The following is a 10,990-nucleotide window of genomic DNA, read 5'->3' on the forward strand; positions in this document are numbered from 1 at the left end:
CATCCCTAATTAATAATAATAGTAATAATAATGATAATAATAACAATAATAATAATAATAATAATAATAATGTTCTCTTGCAGCATTCCCTGTATTTTGCACCATCCATTCTGCCTTCTAATTGACCCCCCCAGTCCCTGCAGATGAACGAGCCCCCCAGTATCACATGATGCCCCATTGCAGGGATGGGGGTATTTGAGGTAGTGGAAGTAACACCCACTTATTCCTTTAGCAAATCAAACCTGTGTCCTGATGTCATGTGACCACACTCCCCACATCACATATGGGGGCTTCTGTTGGTCTCTCTGCTGTGTCTCCTCCTCATTCCTTCCATATTTAATGAAGAACAATCAATTCAGCGCTATATAAATACATGTTAATAATAATAATAATAATGATACTTGACTCTTATAAGAAATGGCACCTTAAGATCATCTTATAAACGTTTATTTTCATACAAATGGTGCAAGTTTTACACAGCAGTAAATGGCTTCGTTTCATTGATACATAGAGGTGTGAGACAGGCTTATCTTATGTGGCTCGGATGTTCCATGGAAATGTCTTGTCCTGCTCATAAACCTGCCAGAGCTACTGGGAATTATGGGCCAGACTTACAATAATTCCAACATGACTTTAGCCCCCCATTGTTAGGCTACGTGAGCCTTTGGGCATTGTGTGAAAAAGTATCTAGACTGGCAAAAAATGTACATATGTGGGCAATTAGAAAATAATATCCCAGTTACCTGTAGGTTCTACTGCATGAAGTGCTAGTAACATATTATCATTTACCCCAGTGGCCCCTCCTATGTAATGTAGGGTACTGATTTGTGGGGCATGTCTGGAGAAGCTAGCAAAGCTCTACCTACCTATTCTACAAGGCTGGACCTCACTCTAACAACATATTGGCACTATCACAGAAGTTGGATCTGGACAGAAGTTGTGGGAATTACTTGTTAATATGACGAGTTACAAGCAGTGGGCAAAGTGGCCTTCACTCAGATCTCGTATGTCTTGTCCCATGGCTTCTGGAGGACTGGCACATGTGATGTTATTATAGACTGGACTGGCAGTGTCATCCCCTTCTGATACCGACTGGACCAGGTGAGGGACAATGGTGCTGTTCCTCAGGGCAAGGTCTCGTAGTCCTTTCAGAGAGCAGCTACAGTCCCACTGGTTTCCATTAAGCCACAGCTGCTGCATAGTGGAGAGAGCAATCAGGGAGTCCACCGAGAGAGATTTCAAATAGTTGTTCTTGAGACTGAGATACCGCAAGGAGGACAAAGGCACAAAGGTTTCTTCAGTCAGGGTTTTTAACTGGTTGTCTGAGAGATCCAGCCATTGGAGCTGCTGGACCGACATGAAGACCTCTGGAGAAATGGTTAGAATCTGGTTGGAAGAAAGAAGAAGATACGAGAGGTTCTTTAATCCTATAAATGATCTGCTTGAGAGATGGGTCAATTTATTAAATCGAAGGTCCAATTCTAGGAGATCGTGGAGGTCAGTGAAACTATGATCATCAATAGCTACAATTTCATTGTGTTGTAGGAAGAGCCTTCGGATAGTTGAGAGGCCAGCAAACATCTGCGACTTGACCTGGCTGAGGCAACTGTTCTCCATGTGCAAACTGTGAAGCTTCCCCAGGCCGTTAAAACAACGTTCTGGAAGTGACTTGAGGCAGTTTCCAGACAGGTTGATTACTGCAACATTAAGCAGCCCAATGAATGAGCCTTGGCGGATTTCCTGAACGTTATTGTGATTCAAAGACAGCAACTCGAGTTGACCAAGACCTTCAAAAGTCCGTTCCAGGAGAATCTTGATTTTATTTTGGCCGAGGTTGAGCTCAACTAAAAACTGGAGATCCTTGAAAATTCTAGGCCTTAGGCTTGTGAGAGAATTATTGGTCAGACGTAGAACATTGAGGCCTGATAGACCAAAAAAGGTGTCCTCGTACAGAGCTGACAGTCGGTTGTGAGACAGGTCCAGCCAACGTAGGGTCTTCATGCCTGAGAAAGCTTTAGGAGCAACAGTTGAAATGTGGTTGTGATTAAGATAGAGTTTTTGGGTCTTCTGCTGCCTTGTGAACACATTAGCCTTAATTCCTCTCAGAGTGTTCCCACTCAAATCTAGTTCTTTTAGCTCCCCAAGACTAACGAAGAGCAAAGGCTGCAGATACACCAGGTGATTCCCAGCCAGGATGAGTTCCCTCAGGTTTTTCAAGTCTTGGAACACCATTTCAGGTAACACCACTAACAAGTTCCAACCTAAATTAAGGTACCACAGGTTTGAGAGACCGGAAAACAGTCCATCTTCAACTTTGGAAAAGAGGTTGTTGTTAAGGCTAAGGGAGACCAAATTCTGAGTATGAGTGAAAGTGTTTGGAGATAAGAATTTCAACATGTTCCTTTCCAAGTGGAGATGAGCCAGAGCCTTGAGGCCATGTAGGGCGTTTTGCTCTAGGTTAGCTACCTGGCTGCTCTGCAGATTGAGAAAGTCCAGATAAGCGACATTATTGAAGGCTCCTGCCTGCACACTTGTAAGGTTGTTTCCATCAAGCCATAGAGATCGAGCGCTGGGAAGCAGCAGCAGCTCAGGAACATGAGTGAGATTTCGGGAGCTGCAGAACACACTGTACTCCTCACTGTAGTCATACGTGCACACACAGGGTGCTGGACATGGAGATGTCTCCAGGGCTGTGGATATTGGCTCTGCTCCCAATGAACTAGAAGTCAGAATGCTCCACACAACAACTTGGAACATAAAACCTGTATTGGAGAAAAACAACACTGAAACATTGAGCAAAAAGGCACAACACTGAGAAGCCTCAGTAACAAGAAGTCGTTCAATTGGAAGTTTTATGGAAAATACAAGGAATTCTGCAACTTTCTGCCTCCTGGGGCACAACGAGTTCAGTTAAGGAAATACGCCATAAACACGTTCTTCCCAAAACCTTTCCAAGTGTGTGGGAGTGTTCCTCATATGCTCCCCCATAAAGTCATCTTATTGTATTCATGGGAATGAGCAAAGCATGGTCTCTACTTGCACCGAATAAGATGCCCCCTGAGCCCAAGCTCCACAGTGGTTTACCCCTTATATTGGCTTGGTCGGCAGAATTTATCATAAATTAGGGTTGGGTTTCATTGTAGGCTCCAAAATCTAAAGAATGTACAAGCTTGCTTTTAGTGGGAGCTCAGAGCATGACTCATGTATTATAAGGGATAATATACCCCCTACTGTAAATGATAAGGATATTAGAAGTCACTGAGGGGTTGTTCTGTGACCATATAAAGGCACAAGGCTGCAGGCTGAGTTATACAGGGAACTCTGAGTATCACTCATGTATTATAAGGGATAATGTACCCCCTACTGTAAATGATAAGGATATTAGAAGTCACTGAGGGGTTGTTCTGTGACCATATAAAGGCACAAGGCTGCAGGCTGAGTTATACAGGGAACTCTGAGTATCACTCATGTATTATAAGGGATAATGTACCCCCTACTGTAAATGATAAGGATATTAGAAGTCACTGAGGGGTTGTTCTGTGACCATATAAAGGCACAAGGCTGCAGGCTGAGTTATACAGGGAACTCTGAGTATCACTCATGTATTATAAGGGATAATGTACCCCCTACTGTAAATGATAAGGATATTAGAAGTCACTGAGGGGTTGTTCTGTGACCATATAAAGACACAAGGCTGCAGGCTGAGTTATACAGGGAACTCTGAGTATCACTCATGTATTATAAGGAATAATGTACCCCCTACTGTAAATGATAAGGATATTAGAAGTCCCAGATAATGGAAATGGCGATTATACGGGAGGAAAGAGTGCAAGCTGTCAGTCCTTATTGGGCCCTTGAGGGAAGAACAGGGGGAGTGCTCTGTGTCCCATGCCAAGCCCCTCGGGGAATAGAAGGGGAGTATCTCAGGGAAGAAAAGAGACAGAAATGTGTGTCCCTTCGTGGGCCCCTGAGTGAAGGAAAGGGGGGGTGCTGCTGGTTCCTACCTGTTCCTGTGTGTCCCATATTTGCAGTCACATAACAGACTGGACTGAGCAGCGCGGGGTTACTGAACACTGATAAGGAACAGACTGGGCCAGCTGGAGCACACTGGGCGCTGGCAGGAATGCACTTAACCCATTCAATGGAGCACAACAAATCTTATTAACCATTTGCTTGCCAGACAACTGACTTATAAAAGGAAAAGCAGTGAAAGGTACTGGATTCCAACCCCATTCACCAGGGAAGGGCTGGGCAATTTGCACTTCCATTAACCCTATCAGTCTCACAGGGCTGCGTGTGTGTGTTAACCCATTCACTGCCAGGGGGCTGTACACATGATGCTCCAACACACTCAAAAGAGGCACTGGAATGGGAAATGGTTAAGTGGAAATAATCACATTTAAGTAACAGACACACTGCCCAGGTGTAAGACCCATAGGATAATGCCCAGGTGTAAGACTCCCATAGGATACTGCCCAGGTGTAAGACTCCCATAGGATACTGCCCAGGTGTAAGACTCCCATAGGATACTGCCCAGGTGTAAGACTCCCATAGGATACTGCCCAGGTGTAAAGCTCCCATAGGATAATGCCCAGGTGTAAGACTCCCATAGGATACTGCCCAGGTGTAAGACTCCCATAGGATACTGCCCAGGTGTAAAGCTCCCATAGGATAATGCCCAGGTGTAAGACTCCCATAGGATACTGCCCAGGTGTAAGACTCCCATAGGATACTGCCCAGGTATATGGCTTCCATAGGATAATACCCAGGTGTAAGACTCCCATAGGATACTGCCCAGGTATATGGCTTCCATAGGACACTGCCCAGGTGTAAGACTCCCATAGGACACTGCCCAGGTGTAAGACTCCCATAGGATAATACCCAGGTGTAAGACTCCCATAGGATAATGCCCAGGTGTAAGACTCCCATAAGATACTGCCCAGGGGTAAGACTCCCATAGGATAATACCCAGGTGTAAGACTCCCATAAGATACTGCCCAGGTGTAAGACTCCCTATAGGATACTGCCCAGGTGTAAGGCTCCCATAGGAAACTGCCCAGGTGTAAGACTCCCATAGGATAATACCCAGGTGTAAGACTCCCATAAGATACTGCCCAGGTGTAAGACTCCCTATAGGATACTGCCCAGGTGTAAAGCTCCATAGGATACTGCCCAGGTGTAAGGCTTCCATAGGATACTGCCCAGGTGTCAGGCTCCCATAGGATACTGCCCAGGTATAAGGCTTCCATAACATATTGCCCAGGTATAAGGCTTCCATAGGATACTGCCCAGGTATAAGGCTTCCATAGGATACTGCCCAGCTGTAAAGCTCCATAGGACACTGCCCAGGTTTAAGGCTCCCATTGGACACTGCCCAGGTGTAAGACTCCCATAGGATACTGCCCAGGTGTAAAGCTCCATAGGACACTGCCCAGGTGTAAGGCTCCCATAGGATAATGCCCAGGTGTAAGACTCCCATAGGATACTGCCCAGGTGTAAAGCTCCATAGGATACTGCCCAGGTGTAAAGCTCCCATAGGATACTGCCCAGGTGTAAGACTTCCATAGGATACTGCCCAGGTGTAAGACTCCCATAGGATACTGCCCAGGTGTAAGACTCCCATAGGATACTGCCCAGGTGTAAAGCTCCCATAGGATAATGCCCAGGTGTAAGACTCCCATAGGATACTGCCCAGGTGTAAGACTTCCATAGGATAATGCCCAGGTGTAAGACTCCCATAGGATACTGCCCAGGTGTAAAGCTCCCATAGGATAATGCCCAGGTGTAAGACTCCCATAGGATACTGCCCAGGTGTAAGACTCCCATAGGATACTGCCCAGGTGTAAGACTCCCATAGGATACTGCCCAGGTGTAAGCCTGCCATAGGATACTGCCCAGGTGTATATAATTCTAATGCCCCACAACATGCAGAAATATTGGTGTAACCCCCAGCAATGGGCCCAGGAGAAGCTCTGAAATCCTTCCCCTTTAAATTCTGCTGCCGCCCTGGTGCCTTTGTTTGACCTCATGGTCGTTTCTCCCGGTGCATCAGATTTCTCAGAAATATGGCCAAGCTCCCCCTGCGTCCAAACGGCCAAAGGGCACAATGAGCTGAGTTTATCTCTGACAGTTAAACGCCCTCTCACCGATTGCAAGCTCTGTGGTACAGGACTCAATGTGCCTGTATAACTCTGATTACATTAAGATGTGACATAGATTGCAAGCTCTGTGGCACAGGACTCAATATGCCTGAATAATTCTGACTACAGTAAGAGGTGACATAGGTTGCAAGCTCTGTGGTACAGTACTCAATGTGCCTGTATAACTCTGATTAAAGTAAGAGGTGACATAGATTGCAAGCTCTGTGGCACAGGAATCAATATGCCTGAATAACTGTACAAGAGCATCAAATTCACAGAGAATGGGGTTTCTCAGTAGTAATAACCCACAGGGACCAATCAGAATGTTGCTTTCATTAGCCTCAGTGAAATGAATGCCTTGATGATTGGTTGCTATTGGTTACAACTGAAAGATAATGTAAAGCTGGTATGAGCAGCTGATCTAGACGTGTGCTGCTGCTGCAGACTGCACTGGTTTCTCTGTTGCTATTCATTCTGCAGTGACTGTGACGTCAGGCCTTAGTTCTTAATTATGGAGAATAAAATGTAAGCTTTTTAACCTTTTACAATCTAACTCTGGCTCTACTACTTTCTGGGTCCAGGCCTGTGCCAGTCTCTTCTGATGTTTCCTTGTTCCTACTCTGCCCATTTCTCAAACCCTCTTTCCTTCTGCCCCAAATTCTTAAGCTCTTTCTTCCCACTATGCCCTCACTAACTTGCCCACAGCAAATAACCCTGTATGGCATCATCAAACCCTTTAGCCAATGGCAGAACATAACGAGGAGTTAAGTGCAGGACTGGAGGCACGTCTGTAAGATCAGAGCACAGTATGTATATAGTAGAACCAATATCTCCATTCTTCTGGCTTCCCCTCTTGACCCACATTGCTATGGTACTGACACTGGCAGAATGGTCCATGTTAGTAGGCTTGGGGCTATACTGGGAAATGTCCATAATAAATATGCTAAGGATGGAGATTACAGTGAGACACTACCTGTCTGTAGCAAAACTCTCTCCTTTGTAAATACAAAGAGGCCACCACAATGCTACAACCCCAGAAATACTCAAGGTAGGAGCAACATTAGGACAATATATCTGCCCAAGGCCACAGTCTGCTGTTTCCTCTCTGCACCCTCATCTCTTACCAAGCCCATCAACTTATTTCTTACCCTACTTCACCCATCATATACTTTTCCTCATCTCTCACCAACATCTCTCATCAATTCCATGTCCTCTTCTTCTGCTCTTCCCATTAACTCCATATCCTATTTTTTTACTTTGCTCCTAACATCAACTCCATGTCATCTTCTTCTGCTCTTCCCATCAATTCCATGTCCTCTTCTCCTGCTCTCCTATCAACAACATGTCCTCTTCTTTTTTCCTGTTCTTCCCATTAACTCTATATCCTCTTTTATTAACTTGCTCCAAACATCAACTCCATGTCCTCTTCTCCTGCTCTTCCCATAAACTCCATGTCCTCTTCTCTTACCTTCCTCCTCTTCTCTTACCTTCCTCCTAACATCAACTCCATGTCCTTTTCTCCTGCTCTTCACATCAACTCCATGTCCTCTTCTCTTACCTTGCTCCTAACATCAACTCTATGTCCTTTTCCCCTGCTCTTCCCATCAACTCCACGCCCTCTTTTCTTACATTCTTCCTAACATCAACTCCATATACTTTTCTCCTGCTCTTCCCATCAACTCCATGTCCTCTTCTCTCAACTTCCTCCTAACATCGACTCTATGTCCTTTTCTCCTGCTCTTCCCATCAACTCCATGTCCTCTTCTCTTACCTTGCTCCTAAGGGCAGGACTAGACGAATCGATTGGACACGAGACGTCGCAATGCAACTAAACGCATACGTGTCGGATGTTTTACAGAAAACGGAGGTGAAGGAGAAATCGCAGGTAACAACTACATTGATCCGACTGTCGGATGGAAACGCAACAGACTCTCAGCCTGCAACATCAAGGTATGTGAGCCCTGAAAATATTTATTCATAGACTAAGCTCTGGTATATGGATGCAAGCACTCAGATTCCCACGCCAGGACCTTTTTTTGCAGAGGAACAAGGAAGGCAACAGGAATCCAGATTTTTGAATTTGTTTTATGAAATATATATATATATATATATATATATATATATATAGCTTACCATTATTAAGTAATATTTGTAATCTCAGAAATGTCTAGTCACATAAATGCAGTGTATTGTGCATGTTGTGGAGTTATACTAGAGATGGAATGATCTCTGGATCTTTCTCATCTTTCAGCCAGAGGATCTGGTGGCCACAGAAATGTAAGTTGCAGAGATCAAATTCACATGTAGAAGCTTTGACCATCTTGATGCTATTTAATTAGGCCAGAAAAGCCACAGAGAGGTTGGCATTTATCCAAGGCATAAAGAGATGTAGAGACACCAGTTTTAGGATTCATAACACCCAACAATTACACATGTTTTATATACTGAATGGACACTTCTGTTGTAGGGCTGGTTCTTTCGTTTGTTCTGCTGGGCTTTGGCTAGGTTTGGGCTGTGGCCCTCAGGCCTGGCATGCAGGATGATGTGCCTAATTAATCTTTCCACAAAGGCACTTCAGAAGTCCCTTGATATACTGGAAAGAACAGAGATCTGTCATGTGGCAAACAGACAATTACACAGCTTGTGTAGCTGAGGAACCTTTGCCTTTTGTATAGCTAATAACAAATATACATAGCTGAGGTGTCAATACATCCAAAAAGTTAAGGTTTCCATTAAAAGTGTGGTAACTGAGCCACTGTTGGGCACTGCCAGGCCATATGTACAAAGTCTTCCCCTACTTCTTCACCTGGCCTCTGGATTGTTTCCCAAACCTTTCCATTTTCTTGTAATATGGAATTGATGTAGCCACTTACAGACAAAGAGGTCTGGGTGTATCTGAATCCCAAGATAACGCAATCTCTGCACTCATACAAATGGGGCCTCCGAAGGGGGCAGGGGTGGAAGTGGTGATGTTGGAGTAGGGAACATTTATCCCTGTTCACCAGGAGCCCAGAGAACCTCCCAGTTGCTGATAATATTGGCTAGTACCTTTACTGAAGGCCCCAATACGTTACAGTGAAGAGGAGGGAGGTGCAAGGCAAGGTTCCTACTAAGGACACACAATAAACACAATTCTCTGCACATATAGTTCTTGTGTCCAAAAGATCTCAACTCAACTCAAACCCCAGGCTATACCATCTCAATCTCAGAGGGGACAATAACTTAAACCCCAGGCTATACCATATCTCTCTCAAAGGGGGTGCTAACCTAGACCCCAGTTTGTACCATTCCTGAGAAGGGGCAGAAATACAATGGGGGCTTTGTGCTTTAGTTGTAAATACTGCCCCACTATTAAGGATAGATTAAAGGCAGGGAATTAATGAGCAATTAAACAGTACCCCAGGCACAATAAGTTGGTATAAATATCATCAGTAGGATGGGATCATAGAATGTTTGGGTCACAGAATGAGAAAGGAGAATGTTCCAGAGTGTGGGTCGATAGGTGCATTAAATAGCATTAATGAGTATTACAGAGAGTGAGAGAATACACTGTTATTATGGAGGATAAGAGATCAACATACTCAGATCCACAGAGGTCTCAAGGAGTAACTGATGGTCTCCTGACTTTGTTGGAGCTTCCATGAACGTAAGGTCTTGCCAGAGTGAAACATGGTGGGAAACTTCATGAAGAAAGTTGGGTGCAGATTCACATGCGAGAGCAACTGCGAGAATCCACTCATAACACACAGATAGGTTGTGGTCTTGTTAATCAGCCCCAACTGAGTCTCACATACCTGTGACTAGTAGGACGGGTGTATGGGCCCCCAATGTCTCTAGTCCTCTGAATGACCCCTAAATGATAATGTCATGTTTCTGTTTGGGGTAACGGTGACAATAAACATCTGTTAATCTGTTGGGTGAGTTTCCCAAACTGTAAATCCTCAGTAGACCCCTGAACAAAGAAGTGCTGCAGTGTCTCGAGTTCTTGGAGTAAATGAAACCAGTAGAAGATGCAGAGCTGATAATGGGCCGTGTTTCTCATTTGTCCCAGGAGGAACTGGAGCGGGAGAGGAGTCAGCTGCTGTCTGGGGCTCTAGTGGCAGAGGAGCAAGTTGTTGAACTACAGGACTATGTGGACATGTGGCCAGTTCTGTGACTCTTACTGACCAGGGATAGGGACCCTTTCCTCATTAGCCTGTGTTTCTCTCAAACTAACCTGAACTAACAAGAGAATGGCCAGTTACATCAGTAGCAGCCCATGCTAAAGTCAGTACTGTACATTGACTAGGAGATCAGGATTGGGGCCACTAGGAGTTAGATACTAGCTAGCAATTTGGGTACTGTACTGACCTATGAAATCCTAGCAGATGCCATAACCACATGGACTGCCCCCCCCCCACAGGTACAAGTAGGAGATCATTCACCTTTGGAAACTCACGGGCAATGAAGAACCAAGAGCTGTTAGTGCTGATGCCCCCCAATCTTTTCTTATCCGAGCTCCATGAAGAAACAGCCACAAAATGTGAGATATCCCGTAGAGGACAAACTGTCTCTTCAACCTCCAACCCAAATCCCCCATGCGATCAGGTTCTTCTAATGGGAGGAGCAGTGGTGCAGTTAATGGGCCAGACCCCCAGGTGCCGAGGGGCTTCTGTAATATTGGTGCATTTCAACTATAAGGAGTGGAAGTGCAGGGAATCCACCATAGCTCTGCACACATTCCTCCTCTGAGCTCTATCACACTGAATACTGACTCTGTCTGTCTGTGTATAGAAATATCTATGTGTGTCCTGAGGGTTCCGTTGGGTGACACAAAGTGTTTCACTTGGAGGTAAGAGAATAAGAAATAA

General features: G+C 44.9%; 1 protein-coding gene across 1 annotated transcript; it reads right to left on the bottom strand.

Annotated features, from left to right (window-relative positions):
- Positions 1-431: 431 nt before the first annotated feature.
- igfals.L (insulin like growth factor binding protein acid labile subunit L homeolog) lies at positions 432-4,035 on the bottom strand. The gene is given in 2 exon segments (NM_001099896.1): positions 432-2,762; positions 4,005-4,035. Coding segments are annotated over 2 exon segments (1,815 nt in total). The 5' UTR covers positions 4,024-4,035; the 3' UTR covers positions 432-966.
- Positions 4,036-10,990: the final 6,955 nt, after the last annotated feature.

The sequence above is a fragment of the Xenopus laevis genome, chromosome 9_10L (genome assembly GCF_017654675.1).
Source record: "Xenopus laevis strain J_2021 chromosome 9_10L, Xenopus_laevis_v10.1, whole genome shotgun sequence".
NCBI classification, from domain to species: Eukaryota; Metazoa; Chordata; class Amphibia; order Anura; family Pipidae; genus Xenopus; species Xenopus laevis.